At 33.7% G+C, this 22,549-nt stretch overlaps 1 protein-coding gene and 1 long non-coding RNA gene across 2 annotated transcripts; one reads left to right on the top strand and one right to left on the bottom strand.

The window, feature by feature from the left end:
* The first annotated feature begins 2,446 nt into the window (after positions 1-2,446).
* LOC109178968 lies at positions 2,447-3,658 on the top strand. The gene is made up of 3 exons (XR_002053795.1): positions 2,447-2,610; positions 3,395-3,492; positions 3,627-3,658. It is a non-coding gene; the product is annotated as an uncharacterized LOC109178968 (long non-coding RNA).
* A 9,415-nt stretch (positions 3,659-13,073) lies between these two features.
* LOC109178934 lies at positions 13,074-15,258 on the bottom strand. The gene is made up of 8 exons (XM_019328485.1): positions 15,129-15,258; positions 14,953-15,040; positions 14,410-14,426; positions 14,240-14,324; positions 14,021-14,150; positions 13,653-13,940; positions 13,334-13,567; positions 13,074-13,250 (listed from the first exon to the last, which is right to left on the bottom strand). Exons 1-8 carry the CDS (start codon positions 15,256-15,258, stop codon positions 13,074-13,076), a joined length of 1,149 nt encoding a protein of 382 aa, XP_019184030.1.
* Positions 15,259-22,549: the final 7,291 nt, after the last annotated feature.

Raw genomic sequence — 22,549 nt, 5'->3', positions numbered from 1 at the left:
TCATGTTGGTAATCGACCCTTCCGACATGCATGGGACAGGTGGAGAATGGATATGAAAGCAATCATTATTGCATGGACCATGGTCCACACAATTGTGTGGACCATAAATAAAAAGTACATTTTTAATATACTAAGGGTACATTATTTATGTACGTAAGGTACATTTTTTGAAAGTATATTTTTAATATACTAAGGGTACATTATTTTACATAATGTACCTTCAGTACAAAAATAATGTACCTTTAGTACAAAAATAATGTACTTTTAATATATTAAAAATGTACCTGATATTCATGGTCTACACAATTGTGTGGACCATGGTCCATGCAATAATTTGCCATATGAAAGAGTAGTTGATGTCGTACAGTTAGCTATAACTCATTTCTTTTGCCGTGATCTTTGTAATAATTGGGCCGCCAGCTGTCTGGGTAATAAATCTCTGGGTAATAAAGGGCAAATTATGTTGTGTAACCGTGTGCACCATGCATGGTGCACAATGTTCTATGTTCATAATTACCGAACTATATATTCATAATTTTTTTGAAATTCATATTCATAATGAATGAACTCTATATATTCACAATTACAGAACTCTATGTTCATAATTTTCGATGTTCATATTTCCAATTGTTGAACTCTGTATTCACAGATCACAGAACTATATGTTCATAATTTGATAACCATGAATATACTTATTTAATTTAGAAAAAATGAAGGCTTATTATAAAATTAAAATAAAATTTCGTTATTTTCCTTATTACGGAGTATATTAATACATAGTATATAGTATATTGTATATGTTATGTTATTTCCCTCTTTGCAAAATAAAAACAATTCATTCAATTCTTTCCCTCTTTGCAAGTTTTAACTTAGTGCGAATTTTTCCCTCTTTGCAACATTTGCCTTCAACAATTCGACCGTCGAATTTCTCTCCATTGCAAATTTTCTCCTTCGACAATAACACCGACTAACACCGTCGTTCCCAGTGCTCTCACCGCCTCCAACCACTACAAGAAAAACAATTTTTAGTGACAAAAAATTAGTGACGGGTAAAAATATCCATCACTAAATGTATTATTTGCCTAGCTTTTGTAAGGGTTAAAAATTACTCTACTTAAAAATTTATGAGTTAGTGACGAAATTTACATTTTATAATTATTTTAAAAATTTACTCTCGCTATTAGTACAAAAGCTATTGTTACTCTCGCTATTGTTATTTGAAAATTATTTTATTACAATCTAATTTTCACCAAAATTTTGTATTTGGCGGCTTGGCGCCGTCTTTAAGTCTTGTACATAAAATTCCCCAAATCCCCCAAAATTCCCCAATTCTGAAAATCCCCTCCACCTTCGTCCGTCTGAACACAGCCAAGCCCTCCGTCCTCCATCCGTCCATCCTCCGTCCATCGCGGCTCCACCGTCCACTGCCAACCGCGCGCCTCTCTGGACGACTGGATTCCACCCTCGGCGAGTCGGCGAACTCCGGTCACTCCCTCACGCCCTCCGGTTTCTCCATAGTCCGTCCTCCAACGCCTTCTGGGCTTCCGCCTTCCGGCCTTCACTCCTCAAATCAGTCCTCTCACCGACTCACGGTCCTCACTCCTCAACCGGCGGTGCAACCCCTCAGCCAGGTATTTAATTTTTTTTTCTCTGTTAATATTTTGTTAAATGTTTAATTAAATAAGTAAATTTTTATGTGTTATTGTTAATTTTGAGTGTTGAGTGTGGTGTTGCATTGTTTTAAATCCCTCTACCAGTGTTATTATATTGTTTACGCCATTGAAGATTTAGTTCGTTAGCATTAAGGAGACATTCACTTCTGTCCCTTCATCCCACCACCTCAGGTGTTTTCAAATATTTTACCTTCCTATTTCTCTGATTTTTTTTTAAGGGAATAAGGCAAGAAATTCTTTAATGCAGCTTTACCTTACTACTTTTCCTATTCTGTCATTGGTTTCATGTTGCTTCTGGTTTGATATCTGCTGCAGGTAGCCAAGACTTTTGAGTTTAGTTTGCAAATATGTTCTCAATACCATCAAGATCTTGCAAATATGTTCTCAATACACTTATGCAGGCAATTTCCTTTTACCATTCACTAACCTTCTCTTGACTTTATAGAAATACTTTAGGTTCGGAAGGCACGAACTGGGTGGGACAGATTTTTGTTTTGGAATAATCTGTGTATCTAAACTGTTTTCCTTTGATATCTTCATGCAGACTTTTCAAAGTAAAAATCTTGCTCATGCTGCCAAGGAGAGCACTGTTCCTATACTTATTACTGAGCTTTTGCTCTGGCTTCTAGATGAAAGGGTTCCACGAATGGATGATGGTAGTCAGCTTCTGAAAGCCTTGAATGTTCTGATGCTTAAGATTTTGGTGAGTCTGCTTTTGGAAATTTAGTGATTTTATTCTTGTGTCTTAACTATAATTGGTTGGTCATATTCTGCATGTTCTATAATGCTGATCGAACAACATCATTCGTTGTGCTCATCAATCTTTTACGGCCTTTGGACCCATCAAGGTAGCCATCTCCAACAGCAAATGAGTCCCTAGCTGTTAGAAATCAAAAGTTCTCCGTTGGTTGTGAAATGTCTTATCAAACTTACCAAGGTGATCCTCTTGTAATTGTTATCAGTGGTGACTTCTGATTGTCATCTATTTGGAATATACTCTTAGGAACGTATTGGGTTAGAATAAATCTTTTAAAGCATTACACATTCATTTAATATTGCATTTATTATATGCATATACATGTATATATTATCACATATTTGTGTAATTTTTTTGGTACTATTCTTAATAGGTAATTTGTTTAGCTCTGTGTTTCAAGTGAACTGTGTGTAGAGTTTTAGTAAGGATTAAAAGCTCTAATGGGTAGTTATTCTTTTTTTATGGCTATTTGTTAATTAGTATATATTTATAAACCTTTTCTGTGGGAAATCTCCAATTTGCTTCATTATAATATTTGGCAACTAAGCAAAAAAACTAATTTTTTTTCCCCTAAAATTTTCTCAAGTTTTGCCTCAGATGGGAATTGCTTTGATCTTGTCATTGTATGATGTTGATCAATTTTTCTTGTATTTAGTTTAAGGCTCATCATCTATGTTACTTAATGAACTGACTTGTAGTATTGTTAGAATTAGTATGAGAAACTTTCTTGGTAGTTGTGTTTGATACCCCAATGGTAAGAACCACCTTGGATTGCCGGAACATCTCTCTTTAGTTTTCTCAAGTGAGACTAGACAGTCGAGGAGTATTGCACAAGTGTAAGGTGGCAATCTTCACGTGATTCTTTCCCTTGGGAAGGTATCAACCATATAAGTATTAGGAATAGTAATATACATTTTATGTATTAGAGGTTTACAATTCTCTGAATCATTTTCATATGTTATAGGTTCTCCAAAGCACCATTTATGAGGTTGACCTACACCGAATTCTTCAAAGCATTCACATATACCTACAAGATCTTGGTATGGAAGAAATCAGGAAGAGGTATGTACAGACATAGTAAATAGATTGCATGATTATTCTTATTTGTCTGGAATTTTGGTATATCTTGCTGAATGCTTGGCTCTGCTTCATTAATTAAATATTTTCTTCGGGTTTTGGTTTGATGGATTACTTAGAGCTGGAGCTGATGACAAACCATTACGAATGGTAAAAACAGTTCTACACGAACTTGTTAAGCTTCGTGGTACTGCCATAAAGGGTATGCTATATGCATGCTAGCTATCACAAAATACTATAACTTAGCGACGAAAAGTCTATTTTTTTCTTTTAGTTCATTCATTTCGATCATGCAGCATGCAGCTAATTTAATTATTTAATTTAATTTGCAGACAATGAAATTTACAAGTGCAAATGTGAGAGTAGTGATGATACTCTCCTCTACCTTTACCATAGAGAGGACATGTCAGAACTGCTACTCACTGCAAACAAGTTTGAGGTTGATGATGATGCAATACATCAACAAGTTGACCAACAAATCAATGCTCACTCCTGCTTGCAAACCATAAGAACATGCCGGACATTGATGATAAAGATTCTGCTCAAGCACTGGTAATACATTTCATTTCTATTTCGTGTTTAAAATTATTCTGATTTGAATGTTTCAAAGTGGAAATATGATGCATTTGATGCTCCAGACTTCGATGATAAAAATTCTGTTCAAGCACTGGTATTACATTCCATTTCTACTCTCTCTTCCTTGTTTCTTGCTGTTATTTAATTGCAGAATGGTTCTAGGTTTTTAATGCTTTGTTAGCTTGGGTTTAAGCCTCTCTCTTTTTCACTTGATTTGGACAGTTATTGATGATAAATTTGATTTTTATTTTTTATTTTTTAGAATATATAAGTTTGTTGCTCTGAAATTTGGGTGTAGAATGCATGTGAAAGCTCGAAATTTTGGGCATTTTAGTGCTTGATGTTTTGTAATTAATAAGGGATTTCTTTGTCGTTTGTGTTTAAGTTTCATGCATTATATTCTCATGAGATTTTATCTGAATTGTTTATCAAATTTGGGTGTCTAATAATCTCTCAAAGACTTGAAGGCTAAGACAAGAACCTGAATCCTGTGTATCTGATTTGTTAACATTTTTTTTTGGGAGTGCATTTGTATTGCTTTTTTCAAGTGTCTTTCTTTACTTGTTGGCTACACTTGTTATGATTCTCTTTAGGGAACTCATTATCTTGTTATGAACACCTTGAGTATGAATGTGGTGAGAGTAAGAGGGCAGTTTCATTTCATTGCAAATTATTTATATCTATACTAATTTATTTTCTTACTTTTTACATGTAGTTTCAACAAGTTGATTATGACAAAGCGGTTATTGATCTGGTGCGATCTGAATGGGCCGATATTCTATCAAGTCACATAGAGTAGGTATGATTTGGTCATTCGAACGTTGTGATCATTTGGACTTGAATTGGTTCGGGGAATTGTTTTTTTGTGTAGTAGTATTATGACTTGGATGATAATTAGAATTGGTCATGGAAGTCTTTTGACTTGTTATTTTGAACCTTATTAGCTTGTGCACAATTATGTAACTACACTTTGCAACATATGGTGAATGGATAAATTGTTTTTTTTTTATACGATTATAATTTAAGCAGGTGAAAAACGGTTAAAAACCGTTGTCTATTTTACAATAGACAACAATTATAAACCGTTGACTTTTCTACAAAAGACAACAGTTTATGGGTGTGACAAAAGCGATTTCAACAACACACAATAGACAACGGTTTATAACTGTTGTCTTTTAAAGAAAAGACAACAGTTAAAAACCGTTGTCTATGTACGTGACTTTTAACAACACTGGTTTTAACAACGCTTAATAGACAACGGTTAAAAAACCGTTGTCGTTGGTAGAAAAGACAACGGTTATTAACCGTTGTCTATTGCGTGACTTTTAACAACACCGGTTTCAACAACACTTAATAGACAACGGTTAAAAAACCGTTGTCGTTGGTAGAAAAGACAACGGTTAATAACCGTTGTCTATTGCGTGACTTTTAACAACACCGGTTTCAACAACACTTAATAGACAACGGTTAAAAAACCGTTGTCGTTGGTAGAAAAGACAACGGTTAATAACCGTTGTCTATTGCGTGACTTTTAACAACACCGATTTCAACAACACTTAATAGACAACGGTTAAAAAACCGTTGTCGTTGGTAGAAAAGACAACGGTTAATAACCGTTGTCTATTGCATGACTTTTAACAACACCGGTTTCAACAACACTTAATAGACAACGGTTAAAAAACCGTTGTCGTTTCTAGAAAAGACAACGGTTATTAACCGTTGTCTATGTGCGTGACTTACAACAACACCGGCTTCAACAACACTTAATAGACAACGGTTAAAAAACCGTTGTTGTTTCTAGAAAAGACAACGGTTAAAAAACCGTTGTCTATGCGCGGGACTTACAACAACACCGGCTTCAACAACAGAAACTATACCCCTACGACAACGGTTAATAACCGTTGTCTATGTGCATTTTTCTTGTAGTGAAAATATGCTTATCATTCACTAACTTGATTTCTTTTTTCCAAAAAGTGCAATATATGTGCATGCGGAAGACCTCTTTTTTGGAACTCAATGGTATATATAACTGTGAATTAAATAATGAATATAATTTAGAAAGAACAATCTTAACACGATAAAATACGTTAAAAGAAAGGTGCAGGGGTTTACCTCCAGCAACAGATCCAAACAGTTGCTTCTTTCTACAATTAGCTATCAAGGAATCGAGCTTCATCTTAAACAACCTGCAAATTATGTCCGGACGGTCTTCAGCTTTCAAACTACGGTCATTCAGGAAATGTTGCACCTCAGGCCATTTTGGTTGCAGGTAAAAGTTATAAATAAATCTGGATATACAATCCATCGACAAATAGCCATCGCATCGTGGTAGTTCTGTATCATGTACCTTGCTCCGCCAGTGAAACTCGATGGTAGAATTATCCTACGCCCCTGATTTTCCTGATTTATTTCTCCCCTAGTTAGAGCATCGGTCAATCCACTATATGATTCACACCGTAAGATTTTTTGGTGTCTTTATATAAATGAGTCTTCCTGACTCAACCATTGTATATCCGTCAACAACAAATTGTTGGAATAACCGCTTCGCATGTAGCATTGTACTGACCACCGAATTTCTTGATTGTAAGCGATAACAAAATAATTCTCTTGGACTAATCCTTTGTCTGCCGCCACCACCACCGTTGCCCTTTATGTTAGAGAAGGCAATGCCTTCCCTATAACCATCTTCACCATATGGAAACAACAATGGGTATTGAAGTGGCAAGTAGGAAGGGTTTAATTCACTTATTCTTTGTAGTTGGCCACTCTTAGTTTGAACGGCAATATCACGCTCACCTATGCTGGTATCAAGATCTCCAATTATTAATGCAGCTACCTCAGACACTTCAGGTAAATTATATGTCCTAGCATCTTTCTTGCGCTTGCCTAGCAATTTGATCTTTACTTCTGCGCATGGATTTCTATCCATTTCTGACTTAGCCATACGAAATGACTTAACCAAGACATTATTTTGATCCAACTCACCTTGAATGACATTTACTATGTCTATATGAATGTCATCTTGATTAGAACCATCCCTGAATTAATTATAAAAGGAATATATATTTTATATAATTGGTTTAAACAAAATAATCATAACATAAGTAAGCCAAGATTTTCTTTACCTCACAGCATTGATACGGTTTATTTGTTCATTGCTTGTGTCGTATATGTATAGTTGGGCAAAATGTGGTGGCTTGCCTTCTTCTGGAAGTAGACTCCCCATTAAATGATAGTTCTGTCCATTTAATCTGAATACCGGGGGTCCGCCTCCCTTGTTCACGCTCCTGTCAACCCTACCTCCCATTGATGTGAAGCAAAACATGTTGTTGTACGTCCTGATGTTTTGTAAGAATTTCCTAGACAGTTCACATTTGCCGAAAAAAAATTGCTGATACCTTTGGGTGGCACGGGTAATGTGGGCAACTTAATTTTCTCATTGTTGCAACACATGGAAAATCGCGGTGATCCCTTAGTCACTGTCTTATTTTGTCTCTCCTCAAATCAAAATAGCTCACCACAATGGTCACAAGTATTTGTAGCGTCTCCAAAATCACAATACTCAACTGCATTAAACGGGAATATTATGAGGCGGTATTAATATTGCGCAACACCTACTAATATTATATTGTGCAACGTACCATTAGAAAGCGCATGTGTGGTAGAAATATCGTTGTTTTGTAGTTTTCCGTCAACATTTATAACCAAACTTGTGGCAGTAATACTTGCTTCTGTAGGTAAGGGAATATTTGATAGATGAATTTGAGATAAGTTAAGCAATTTCTAAGAATATAATAAATTAGAATAAAGTAATAATGAGTTTGAATAAAAAGTTAACAAAATGAAATAAAAGGCTTAAAGTATCCATATATATATAACTAATGAAAGCATATATATATATATATATATATATATATATATATATATATATATATATATATATATATATATATATATATAGAAATGAACGAATTACCGGTTGAGCAATTATTTGTTGCTATCATCGGTGCAGGAAGAGATTCTTCTTCAAACGCTAATAGCAAGTCCCTATTTATGCCATGTGAAGGTTTAATACTATAACAATTAGTACCGTCTAGGATTTTGTTGCATCCACTATTAACATTCGATATGTCCTGGAACGGTTGTCGCTTTGCTACTTTATGTTGTGTGTTACAACCTATTGTCAAAGTTTGTAGCAAATGAGCTATAGTATCAACGTAATAAATTAAAACGTAAATTTATGATCTGTATAGAAAGTTACCAGTTAATATAGATGTTGGTACGGAGGATATTGATTTTGTAAGTCTCCCAAAAATAAAAACCTTGGAATTCTTAGAGCCGAATTTTTGTGTTATGTTCCGCCCACTTAATTGTATATTGCAAGTACCTTTGTTACACATAGATAAATATTTAAGTTAAACACAAATCAGTAATAGACAAATAGATTAAAAAAAAAAAGCTATCTAAAAAAATTATATATGGATATTTGAAAGATTTGTAAATGTACATCGCTATAACATGTAATAGTTTTACCATTTGTTATAGTACTCATTGGTGTAATATTTTGAGTAGAACAACATCCATTTGAAAGTCTTCTAGGGATACTTGAAGTATTTTCGTCTCCACCTGGAGCGTCAGCATTTGTTGATGAGGTTTTTTCTAAATTCTCTGAGATATAGGTAAGTCAATATAAGTAATTAGACCAATATTATACTAAATAAATTTCCAAGTATAATTCTCAATGCAGAGCTAATAACATAAGTATGATGATGAGTTCATGTATCAAGGTCCACCATATGGTGTGCACCCTAAATAGAAAGTATATTGTTATGTAACAATTTGTTTCCCTATCACTACGAAAATTGAATAATTATCAAGATGATTTAGAATAACATAATGTGTGATTATTTTATACAATGTACCGATATCGAGCAATAATTTTAACTTTAGAAGTCTTGAGATGATTAGACAACTTAAAATTTGTATATAGTTATTTTTAATTCGAAATGACTGTGGATTAGTGTATAAAGCAAATGAATATATAATGAGTATGAATATAAAAAAAAACAATATTAGAGCCTTATATTAGTACATTCCGTTATAACACAATTTCTAATATTACTAAGCAAAAATCATATTTATAAAGATGTACGTTTAATTTAAAAGTAATATTAAATAAGACAAAAAATATGGTTCTTTGAATATATTAAAAAATGTATCTAATATACATGGAATCTTAAAATTGTGTATTATCTGTCAAATAATATTTGACCACATAAGTACTCTATGATATCCTATTAATCAATTACACAACAATTAATTCATTACATCATTGTACTAACTAAATTCATAAGTGGTAAAAATAAGGCCCAAGCTAAGTCAAAAACCAATGCTAACCCAATACACTTACAAACACCAGCTCCATTAACCCGACCCAACAAACCGACCCAATACCCGTAATATATGTTCGACCGCCCAGCTTCACTTCTACCCTACCCGACCTTTCGCATTCCTTCCGCCTCTCTCGCCTTCGTCAGAATCTCTCGCCTTCGTCTCTCTCTCTCGCATTCCTCCTTACATCTCTCACTCTGTCCGAAAGCTTGGTAGCAAGCATGTCGTCTACAGTATCTATTTCCTTATTTGCGAGAACTCTTTTGGTTGTAGCTCGATGGAGTACAAACCAAAGATGTAAACACTATACATGAAATCATCTGTTTCTTTCCTTCGATTTTCTGTGTCTTTCGAATTACCAATATGAGGAGGAAATTACCGATTTCCTCATCATATCAGTCGATACAATAGCTTTATCCTATTCTTAGATCTAGGGTTTTGTTTTATCCTAACCCTAACATGTGTCCCAGCTTCGATTATTCGGCTTGGATGAGTCCGAGATGATCGTCCAAAACCCTAAGTCCGGAAACAACATATGAGCTAAGTATATCTAAGATTTTTTTCTAATTTGTCAAGGTTTAGATCTCAGTTTGATGATTTGTAGTGATTTTATTGCATTGCTATAAGACATGCGGATAGTTCCATAATTAATAGCTTACATTATATATCTAGCTGCATTTAGCCTTTGTTTTAGAAATCGCATTTCAAGAATGATTTACCTTGTGTAATTGTTAGATCGAGTGTCCTCATATTTGTACTACAAATTGAACTTATTTGTTTCCTAAATGTGTTTTGCAGGGACAGAAAGTGTGTGGTGCATCATTTGAAGTAGGATACAGTTCACAATACCAGTTGTTGAAAGTAATGGTAGCAAAAGTCAAGTAAGAATTTCATTGTTGTGTACCTTTTTGTTGTAGCCAATGCTTCCTCTTTGTGCCTATGATTGTAGAAGTTATAATTTGCCTCATTGCTGGGAAAAGGTGTGTAATCACCAATATGATAGGCTGTGTTTGATATACATGAATTATTACTTGTATGAATTCTATTTGTCTTATTTCATGTTGAGTAATTATAGTATGACTCTTCAGTTTTTCTTGAAATTGCTATTACTGTGTGCCACTTTATGTACTCATTAAATACATGGATTCCAGATATTGTCATACTTTCATTTTTTGAATGAGATTACTAAATTCTTTGTTCCCAGATTCTGGCAAATGATGACTCACAATTCTGATGCCATTGTTTTGCTTAACAATTCATCCTCTCTAATTAATGTACGTGTGAGGTGTGGCTCATATAATGGATTGATTACATGAAAGTGTGTGGTACTTAATCTGTTACTTAAATAGCTAGATTCCAAAATTTTCTTAAACTCAGAATTTTGTTGAGGAGATTACTGCTTTGTATCAATTTGCTAATATGGCAAATGATGAAATTGAATTTTGATGCCAATTTGTGTTCGTTGTCTCCTAGATTTTTGCAACACATATTAACCCCATATTTTGGCAATAAAATTTAGTTTTTTTCCACAGATTTTGGCCATTGATGTAAAGGTTTTTTACAGAAGAGATTTTTTAAGTTCTTTAAGTCCTATTTGTACATGTTTTCAAATTGAAAAGCATTTGTAGTGTATTAATAGATTATTGCCTTTTGTACCAATGCTTTTCCATAGCACTGTATAGTATATTTTTAGTGTAGGATTAGTCAACTCGACACAATGTAGTCTTTGAAATAATTGATACAGGGTTTCAAGCTCTAAGAGTTCATTTCACATAATAGAGTGCAATGTGTTTCAAATTCAAAGTGTTTCAAATAACTTTAGAAAGTGTTTCAAATAAACATTACATATGCACTGGGCATATAATTTTAGAAACCCCTTCGTTCATTAATTCCCATTACAGTTCAATATTTTAGTAAAAAATAAAAAAGAAAGAAGTTATATACTAAAGTTATTTATAATACACAAACCAATGGTACATGAAAACCCCACATTTTAAACAGTATACAATATAATCAGTCATTGTTTAAAGTTCCAATTAAACAACATTATGAAGGATGACATTATAGATCAATGTGATGCTTTATTTTTAAAATTGTAGGAGGTCCATAAATTATGAAACAGTTTATTTGTTGCTTGTTTAAGTAGCACGCAAGAAAATCTAAGTGTATAATACTATGTATAACTTTCATAAAAAATAAAATAAAAAATTTTAACAATAAAGTATAGAGTTTAGGGTATACTTATACATCTAAGTGTATAATACTATGTATAACAGTTCATATAAAAAGACAACGTTTTTAACACTAAAGTATAGGAAATACTGTTTTTAGTAAACTTTAAACAAAACTATGAGATTTTAGATAAATGTGATGCATTATTCTTAAAACTTTTTTATTTTTTTTCCCTTTAAACAAAAGTATATGCGTACTGTTTTTAGTTCCCTTTAAACAAAATGTTTTTTTTTTTTGTTTCCAATCAAACTGATTGCTACTTAACTTATAAATGTCTAGTGTTTATTTGACATGTGAACTGTTTGTTTATTTTTAAGTAATTGACCTGCCATTACTTACCTTATAAATGTCTAGTGTTTATTTGACATGTGAACTGTTTGTTTATTTTTAAGTAATTGACCTGGCATTAATTAACTTATAAATGTCTAGTGTTTATTTGACATGTGAACTGTTTGTTTATTTTTAAGTAATTGACCTGGCATTAATTAACTTATAAATGTCTAGTGTTTATTTGACATGTGAACTGTTTGTTTATTTTTAAGTAATTGACATGGCATTACTTAACTTATAAATGTCTAGTGTTTATTTGACATGTGAACTGTTTGTTTATTTGTAAGTAATTGACCTGACATTACTTAACTTATAAATGTCTAGTGTTTATTTGATATGTGAACTGTTTGTTTATTTTTAAGTAATTGACCTTGCATTAGTGTTATCCTTGCAAAATATCTATCTATGTGAATATATATAGACATTAGACAGGAAGAAGACACAAATAAGGAAATAGGCATGTAATTGAAACAGAAATAGTACATTATAGCTCTGAAATGAATTAGAACTTCAGTTCAACTGTCTTAGTTGACCTTACTAAAGGGTAAACAACCTGGTCTAAAGACTTAGAATTGACTATACAATGCAAGTCACATTCTAAGCAATATAGTATTTGCTGTTTGTCTTAGTCAGTACAATGAATACTATAGGAAATAAATCAAAGACAATAGTATCCTTAAGTAATATAGTAAATACCAGGATTATGTGGTCTAATGGTATCCGGGTTGGACTTCCATGTGGAAGGTTGTAAGTTCGAGCCTTAGTGGAGGTGTTATTAGCTCTTTGTGTTTCAGTAGGTTGAGAAAGTATATGAACAGATACTACAATGTAATAGAGCTAGTACCATTCAAAAAAAAAAAAAAAAAGTAATATAGTAAATAGTAAATAATTGAGAGAAAATAAAACATACTAAAAACCATAATAAAACATAAAGAATAATCCAGGATAACAACCAAAAGTTTAGTGCAATGCAGAATATAAAAAAAAAAAAAGCTCAGATGGCTTAAAATATTATTCAGAAATGTTTTTCAAACAATTCAGTTCATCTTCTCCTTCTTAATGAGTGCCCCCTTTGTCCTTTTGCTCCCTTTTGAGGATGAAAACTGATCCAGCAATGACCTTTTAGTAGTAGGAGAATCAGGTTTAGCATTAACTTGGGATTCTGATGGCCTTGTGTTAGCAGGACTATTGACCTCTTCTTCTTTAGAGGCTTCCTGCAAAACAATATGTATAAAAAAAATTAGAGAATGCTTAACATATTTCAATAAAAGATAGTGTTTAGATCAACAGAATTCACCTCAGAATGTTGAGATGTGTTCTCATCCTTTTCTATCTGCTGTGACATGAGATCTTTTTCTTGATCTTCAAATAATCTGGCACAATAAGCATCTAACAACTCCTCATCCCTTAGTACCCTCATTACATTGAAAGCTGGATTAGTCCCTTTCATTTGAGCTCTTTTAATACCAACTTTAAAAATCATTTTTAAACCAACCAGCACCTCAATCTCAGTGGGGATGTCAACATCAGCCTGATAAGTAACACAATTAGTAAAAAAAAAAAAAAGAATAAAAATTATAGAAAGTTTATACAATTGTTAGAAAAAACAGAAGTACCTTTTTGTACTTGTCATACAACAGAGTAGCAGGAATGCCAACTAATTCTGCAACCTCCCTATCCCATAGCAGGAAAGTTGCATATGTCGTTTTGTCTAAGACTCTCACCAAAAGCTTATATCTAGTTGTACCTTCCTCAAATGGTTTTTCACACTTTTCACAGCTTAGGACCCCTTGAATTATTTTAAGCTTCCTGTTACATCCAGGTGTCATGCATGCCATGTAGTACCAATCGCCTCTAGAAGACTCTATGGCCATAATTTCAGCAGGAACATAGTAATCCCCATCCTGAAAAAGTAGTTAGAAAAAAGTTGTTCAATATAACAAAATAGATTTGTAAGAAACATGCTTAATATTTAAATAACCACCTGCAGCTTATGTAGATCAAAGATTGTAGACACAATCCTTTCACCCTTTTGGAAACTCTCAATCCCTGTGGACTGGGAGTTTAGAGTCACAATGCTCATACTTTTAATTGGAGTCTCTTGAACTTTTAACCTACAATAAACAAAAAGATTTTTATTCAAAAAATGAGACTAATTTAGACATCATAAATGGCAGGAAGTATATGCATTACATATACTAACTGAGATTTGAAGTCATTGAACTCATCAAAATCAGCATTAACCCAGATCTTAGTTGCATCATATGATGATGTTATTCTGACCTCACCTACAAAAAAACACACATAAAAAAACATATCATTGGTGTCTATTGCATAAATTAGAGGAAATATGTATAAGGTTCAAAGACTCACCACTAACAACCTTTGCCCTACAACATTGAATAACTACAATCACTGGTTCATTTGAACTTGAATTGTAGTATGGCAGTAGAGACTCAACATGAGAATCCCACAAGGTACACATCAAGTAGTTATCACTGTTTTAGGTAGGTAGAAAAGGAAAATAATTAAACATAATAAATAAAAGAAATATACATATACAGGTTAGGCAAAAGACAAAATCTGTTTACAGACCATAAGAATAGTCTTCATATTATTAGAGACCATAAGAATAGTCTTCATATTTTAGAGACAAAATATGTTTAGGCAATAAGTAAAACTTAACTAAAAGACAAATGATTACGCAATCTATAAGGGAGCAAAATTTGAAATTCATTTTAGGGTATGCAGAAAAGGAAACTAAAAAAGTGTAATAAATAAACAAACCCTAAAAATATAGGAAATAGGCAATCTGAAAGTCACTATATATTAATAAGGCAATCTGAAAGGAAATAGGCAATTTTATAGTCAATATATATCAAAGTGGAATAAATAAACAAAATATATAAAACTTACGCATTATCACAGATTTGAAAGTCCATCAATTTTGTGGCTTTACCACCCACAATCTTGTCTACAGGATTATATATCTCCACCACATGACCTATAACATTTGAAACATATTGAAAGAATATAAGCAGTGATTATATGTCTAAGCAGTTGTATTAGTAATAGTACAATTAGGGTTTTACCAATGAGCTCCTTGTCATTCACTTCCTTGGGATCTTTCAAAGACACAAAACTTGTTAGCCGAAGCATAAAAAGTGGAAAGCCTATAGAGTTGATCTGTTTGACTTCTGTTTTATAATTGAACTTCAGCATATACTTATGCTAAGTGACCTTGTACAGGTAATAGTTTGTAACAGCATAGAAGTTCTTTATCTCATAGAGTTGGCCTTCTTTTAACACATCTTTGTATTAGACAACATCTTTATTCTGAATATTAGCATGTATATAATCTCCCTATACCGAACAGAAAATACAGTATGCTTAAAAGATTAGCAGTTAGTGATTGCAAAATTTAGATGGAAACATGCTTCTGTTTTAAAAACCTATTGCTGATTTACACTGAACATGTAAACATGCTTCTGATTGCCAATGAAGTTAATAAAAAAATATAGAAAATAAACATGCTTAACGGGGAAAAAATGAAACTAATCACAGTTTCTGTTTTAAAAATAGGAATGTAATGAAGATGGAAACATGCTTATGTTATACTTACATCTTCTGTTTTAAAATGAAGGTGTAAACATGTCTATACTTTAAGATTTCAAAATAAAAATGCTATAGAAAACTACCTGATCATCATGGAGCAGACACTCCATACTCGATGTTACTACCTACCCTCCTTTCAGGCACATCATAGATCCTTACACAACGCACTCTAATTCCTCTGAGCTTGTGGACATGATGGATATCTTTGACAGCAATGAACAGGGAAGGCATTTTACTAATATTTTGAAGATGGAGAATAGTGATGGACAGAACAGGTTTTATCAAATGGACACCACAATGTGATTGTAGCCTTTTATAGGCAACAATCACATTTTGAATTACACCTCTCGAAGAGTTTTCATGATGATTAAGTCTTGGAACACCAACATGTTATTAAATGCTGGTGTTCATTTAAATATCAGCAGCATGCTTTGTATTGTTTGTAGTATATCAATGTCTATATATATGTCTAAATATATATAGACATTTCAGTAGTGGTGTACTATTAAATTGTGCAAAAACCCTTCGACTACTCATATATTATCTTCATTGGTAAGGTAAAAAGTAGTATTTGATATATTAGTTAGAATCTGTACATTTATAAAGACAGCATTAAATAGCCGGATTTTTTTTACACTTCACAGCAAACGACATCGTATTAAGTGAGCGGTAAAATGCAATAGACAATAACTTAGGGGCAAAACGACGGCGTTTTCATTGGGCGGGATAATTTTTTGAGCAAGAAGTTGTTGCTTTATTATAGAGTTAGATTAGATTAGTATTTGTCTAATTAAAAATTATATATATTACTAAGTGGCTTGTAATCTATTGGTATTTTGTTTGACCCTTTATGTGGGAGGTTTAGTGTTCGAGTCTCAGTGTATACACATATATATTGTGTATATGTGGGTGTCCCCCCTTTTTTTGTAATAAAAAAATATTATATATATTAATTTTGGTAAATGGTAATAATTTAGTTTAATATTACCATATTATGTTACCTTTTTGAATGCTACTACTCTATTACAATGTAGTATCTGTTCGTATACTTTCTCAACCTACTGAAACACATAGAACCATTAACGCCTCCACTGAGGCTCAAACTCACAACCTTTCAAATGGAAGTCCAACCCGGGTACCATTAGACCACATAATCTTAGTCCATATTATGTTACCTTAATTAATATTATATTGTATATTATTTTGGCAAATGGTAAATGTTTGGTAATTGCTTGTTTTTGAAATATTGATGTCTTTTAGTTCCTCCAAATTTTGACATTAAAATTCATAATTAAATTATTATTCAATTATGGGCAAATATTAAGATTTAAATTTGCTATTTGAATTTTAATTTAATATTGAGAGTTATAGTAAATTGCCTGAAGTGTTTGCAATTTTTATGATTCATGAGTTAATATTATATTAATATGCAAAATCCAAGCATGCTTTGTATATTCATAAATTATTTGACTATAATTGTACATTTAGAAAAGCATATTAAGATTGAATATAGCATATTATTAACTCATAGTCTTTACTCTTTATATTCAATTTTATTCTTTTTTGGATCCTTAGGCTAATTTTGGATATTATAGCCTATTAAGACAGCTTGTTTGGTTTCTCATTTAATTTTGAGCATATTTTAGTCCTATTTTCACTTGGGATTTTTAAACCTATTTTGAACAAGCTATTTGGGACCTATCTTGGGTCAATAAAGTATGGATCCCATCATTATTGAGTGATATTTTAATGATAATATTAATGGTAATTAACTTAATGTGGATGGTTAAATGCCTATTGTTATCATATATTGGTATATTATTTGTGATAAAGATAAATTGCTATACTTTATGACTAATTGCCATGATTGGATGATATATTGAGATGTTTGGTGATTGTTGCAATCGTTTGCATTTACACGGTCATTATTATGGTAATTAGTAAGGTCATAAAGTTTTAGTCAAGAACCATTTTTATGCCTTTTATCAGTTTATTAAAGTTGAAAATGTTGGATATTATATTTTTAAACATATATTAATGTTTTTTGAATTTTAATTTTATTTAAGTTTTAAAATTTTCTCGAAAAATGTTTTAATGGTTTGTGGTGTTAGCAATTATTTTTCCATAATAAATCTCCTAATTGTTATAATATTATGTGATTATTATGGTTATTCATTGCAATTTCAGATTTTTGCAACTTTGCCATAATTCAATAATAATATTTTTAATTATGGAGTGTGATTTTAAATCACAATTTTGAAAAATGTATATGTTTATGGAAATTGGATATTGTTTTCCTTTTCAGTCTTGCCATGATGATTTTTATAATGATGTTAAGAATTATATTTTGAGATTCTTAATGAATTTGCTTATCCAAAACATTTATGGTAATAATGATGATATAATGTGACATTTAATAATAATTATTATTATTAATATTAAATATTGTTCGGTTACGATTAAGAAAATTGATTGTTCTGTTATTACCGTTATATAATAATTACAGTAATAAAGATTATCAGTTTTGAACTGAGGAATCAATATGTCGTAACATTGTTATCATTATTGGTTTTGGATTGTGGTGCCCACTTTCATTGAGTATGAATGTTTGATTTTATATTCATATTTTGAGTTTATTTTATGCATATAATTAAATTAAGTGCATAATATTATGGTTTAAATTATGCAATTTAGTTTTGTGAGAATTTAATTTGTAAATGTCAACATATCACATGGTTTTGATATGATTAGAATTTACAATTTTAAGCTATTTCTCATAAAGTTTACTATATGTATTGAATCATTTTTGTATTGGGCCTACAAGTTAAGACTTTTCAATAATTGAAAAGCATATGGTTAATATAAATTATTATTCGAACTTTATAATCCTTTAAGTTTTGGATTTATGTTGTTATTTGAATAATAATTTTATAGCTCATTTTAAATTGTTATTATAGTGTACAATTTATTTAGATATGAGCTTATTAAATTGCATACATAACTATTCACTAGCATAACATTATATTTTCTAGTTATGTGAATTTAATTATACCTTTGGACTTTCAAAAAAAAATTATACCTTTGGAATTGCATAAGTTAGGAATTATAATAATTACTTGTTAGGGAGAACTTTATGTGTGGAATTATATAAGGTAGTGCATTATGTTTAAGCACCTTTAGACCGTTTAGAATGTTCACTTGAGATTAAAAGTCTTTCCATAGGTGAACTATTAAAGATTTGGAAAGATTGCTCGTCAATTATGTCTTTAGTGTGAGAAAACATGAACCGGTTAAATGTTTCTCTCGGGAAGGGACCAATGTGCTACTTGTTCCCTTGAAACATTACTCTGTCTAAGGAGTTGGTTATTTTTAATGAGGCTCTGTCCCAACCAACTTTCCTGGGAGTATATGTAACACCCTGAAATTTTAAACTTTTTGAAGCTTATATAATAAAGGTAAGTTCTCATTTAAATCCCAAAACATAACATAAGAGTACGGGGTGCTATGCCACACCTGAGTTAGAGAACTCAGGTGCACAGGCTTACTAACTAAAATCCTTAATAATGTCAATACATAAGCATGGCACGCAGGCTGAAAGGGAAACTATCTACTATACGCTCCAGATCTCTAGCGCGCTCCAGTGTCTACTCATCTGTGCCTGAAAGCCAAATATATCTGTTCAGCGAGAGATGCTGGTAACCCACTCCAACGCGTTGAAATACATTACATATAGATATATATAGATATAAGAAAAACCATTTTGAAGCATGAAGATATATCCTAAGAGACTCTAGCTTTCGAAACAGGGAATAGACTCGACAGATACGGATAAGCACAGCCAACAGTCATAATCAAGCATATACAATTCACAAGCATAGGGAACAGACTCGACAGATAGAGATAAGCACAGCCAATAGTCATAACCAAGCATATACAGTTTACTAGCATGTGTCCTACGGTCACGCTTCCATAACATTCATAACATCAAACCATCCATATCTCATCACATAAGCACACTTTGATGGCGCCACAGGACCAATCGCATGCCCATACATGAGGGTCAGCGCATATAGCTCTGACACGGCCCCGCAACACCCTGCCCCGTATCGCAACACGGAGGGGTCGATCGCAACCGACCGATGAACCGCAGCTCATCATAATGTTTAATCGCAACCAAACAGTGGACCGCAGCCCAAGAGAAGTCATCTGACCGCAGCCAGGAATATGAACCGCAACTCATGTAAAACATTTGATCGCAACCAAACGGTGGACCGCTGCACAAGAGTGTAAATCTGACCGCAGCCAGCTTCTGAACCGCAGCTTAGGAATAACCAATCCGATCGCAACCGAATTGGGGTATCATGCACACATAACATATAGCAAGCACATGCAGCCCACATTAACACATTGGGAAGGGGGAGAAATCGTGTAACGAAACCTATGCGTGATCCTTCACATGCTAAGAATAATCCTAAGGGGTTCATACTTCTTTCACCTAGGTCAACGGGATACCCATGCAACTAGCATGCAATATATAAGACTCATTTTATCCTACGAACGGTACCCGAAACATCAAACTAGACATAGGCATGATAGACGGAGTCCGTTGGGACGCCACGGGGGACGGGGGAACAACAAACTGGGAAGCCGGGATCCCGAGGTGGGATAATTTCCAGCGGGTAGCAAGTGGGTGAAGGGTCGCCCGCCGGCTGCCCGCCGGCTGCCCGCCGGCGACGAGATTCCGGGCAGCGGGTGCCCGGCGGGCAGTCCTGCCCGCCGGCTGCCCGCTGCCGGCGACGTCCAAACTGGCCGCGGGTAGGTGGCGGGTCCCCTACCCCCACCTACCCCCCACTGACTCTTTTCCACAAATAACGCCCCGGGAACCTTTGTGGAACTCGAAACCATGCTTAGACACTTTCAAACGCAATTGATAACAACACATAGACAATTAACAGATCAAAAGCAAGAAACATACAGCACATATCCTATCATGCTTTTCTAAACATAATTAACACCCAAACATGCGAATTCCCACCCAATACATCAAGAATAACCCGTACGAGTTTCACGATACAACCTAGGGCTCTAATCATATTTAAATCAACAAGAACGAAATTCACCCTTTAACATCAAGAACAATACAATTTATCAAGGATAGCACACAATCATCAAGGATCTATGTTTATCAAGAATATCACACAAACATCAAGAATCTCTTTCCATTATCAAGATTATCAAGATCACATCATCAAGATCATAAACAAATCATCAATACACAAGAATATAGGGGGATGCCTAAGAGGGAGATCATAGATAAGAAAATAGGTTTTGTTGAGACATGGGTTACCTCTTAGCCTTAGTTAATTCCTTGGCTATGAAGGGTCTTTCTTTAAGCTTTCTTCTTTCTTGATTTCTCCTAAGGGGATTCTTGGAACTTCTTGTGTGGTGAGAGATTATTGTGGTGAAAGATCTAGGTGCCTCCTATATCCCCATTTATATATTTAAGACTCCTAATTAGGGCCTGAATGGTATGTGTTTACTAATTCTATTCCTTATAGGACTAAGGACTTGTTTTAGGGATAAGGGTCCATGGTCCATAGTGGACCACATTAATTAATTAAAGAGAATCCTAATCATAATCTGAATAGTAAAAGGCCTACTTCCTTTATTCCTAATAGATAACTAGGTCTAGGATTCCTAATTAGAATCTGAATAGTAAAAGGTTTACTTTCTTTATTCCTAATAGGCTTAAGACTCTAATTTAGGCAAGGGTCCACGGTTCATGGTGGACCTTATTAATTAATTAAAGGGAAACCTAACTGAATTAAATCATATTTAATTATTATTAACGGGATTAATTAAATAATTAATTCGGGATTGAAGGCCGTAACACGGGGTGTTACACTCTCCCCCCCCCCCCCCCCCTTACGAGAAGCTTCGTCCCCGAAGCTTAGAAATCATTGCGGGGGTAACGAGTCAAAAGTAGTACGGTGGTCCTATAGAGAAAGTATTCTACGGGGAAATTGTATAATTGTATGTCTATGTGTGCTGGGTTTTTGGGAACGATTAGGTTTAAAGGGCTAAGAGAGTGGGTTTCAAACCTGAGGACAAAGTGAATTTAGGAATTAGTATCAAAGTTTTTAAGGTTGCAACTTAGGGTGTGAGGTTGCCACCTTGTATGGAATCGTTAAAATAGGGAATCAAGAATGTGGTTTGAAGGGTAGAAAGGGTTTTGAAATAAGGAGGGGGGCCGATTTTCCGAGGGAGGGAAAGGAATTCGGCTAGGATGGGTTAAGGGTTCTCGATCTTAAGTGACTATTCTGGTTTGATGCTTTGATCACGACGTATTGACGAACTGGTGATCCTTCTTCCTTGATGTTGGCACTTGCTTGACTTTAAGATCCTTGTTAGACCTTGCTTCCCAGGCTAAAGTTTCATCCTTCAATTCTCTCCTATCTTGAGGAAATCTCCCGTGATGATTTAACGCTTACTTCTTTAATGCGTCCAAGGTCTTGACCAAGCTTGGTCAACCAAGCCAATCTCTTAGGGCGCACTTCCCAAATTCTTCCCAAAGTCTCTTGGGAGTCGATAAACTTTGGGTTAACTTTCTCTTCTTATTGAATTTCATCTCCTCTTTAGTGAATGAAATTCTTAGTAAGACTTGATGTCTTCCCCGAGGTTTGGCTTGTTGTGCCCTTTTGTGTTAATTTTAATGATGAAGGTGTCCTTGCATGCTCTTTATTCTTTTTGAAGCGCAGTTGGTTACCTAATCTCGTTGTGGAATGACTCGGTGAGTTTACGAGTCGTCTCATTTCCTTGTGGGTCCTTAATAACCCTTGAGATCTTGGCACAAATGTGCTCTTTACTTTTTGCCTAGCTCCACGGACTACGTCGTTCT

Source organism: Ipomoea nil, unplaced genomic scaffold (genome assembly GCF_001879475.1).
Source record: "Ipomoea nil cultivar Tokyo-kokei standard unplaced genomic scaffold, Asagao_1.1 scaffold0875, whole genome shotgun sequence".
NCBI classification, from domain to species: domain Eukaryota; kingdom Viridiplantae; phylum Streptophyta; class Magnoliopsida; order Solanales; family Convolvulaceae; genus Ipomoea; species Ipomoea nil.
The sequence above is the reverse complement of the archived record's forward strand: the minus strand, read 5'-3'. Positions and strand labels throughout refer to the sequence as shown.

What these genes read in the sequence shown, in the direction of transcription:
- LOC109178934 (XM_019328485.1), bottom strand. Translation starts at nt 15,258, where the DNA reads ATGCTGAAGTTCAATTATAAAACAGAAGTCAAACAGATCAACTCTATA. An exon ending in TTGATCTACATAAGCTGCAG is followed by an intron (nt 13,941 to 14,020) that starts GTGGTTATTTAA and finishes CTACTTTTTCAG; the next exon opens with GATGGGGATTACTATGTTCC. An exon ending in TGTATGACAAGTACAAAAAG is followed by an intron (nt 13,568 to 13,652) that starts GTACTTCTGTTT and finishes GTTACTTATCAG; the next exon opens with GCTGATGTTGACATCCCCAC.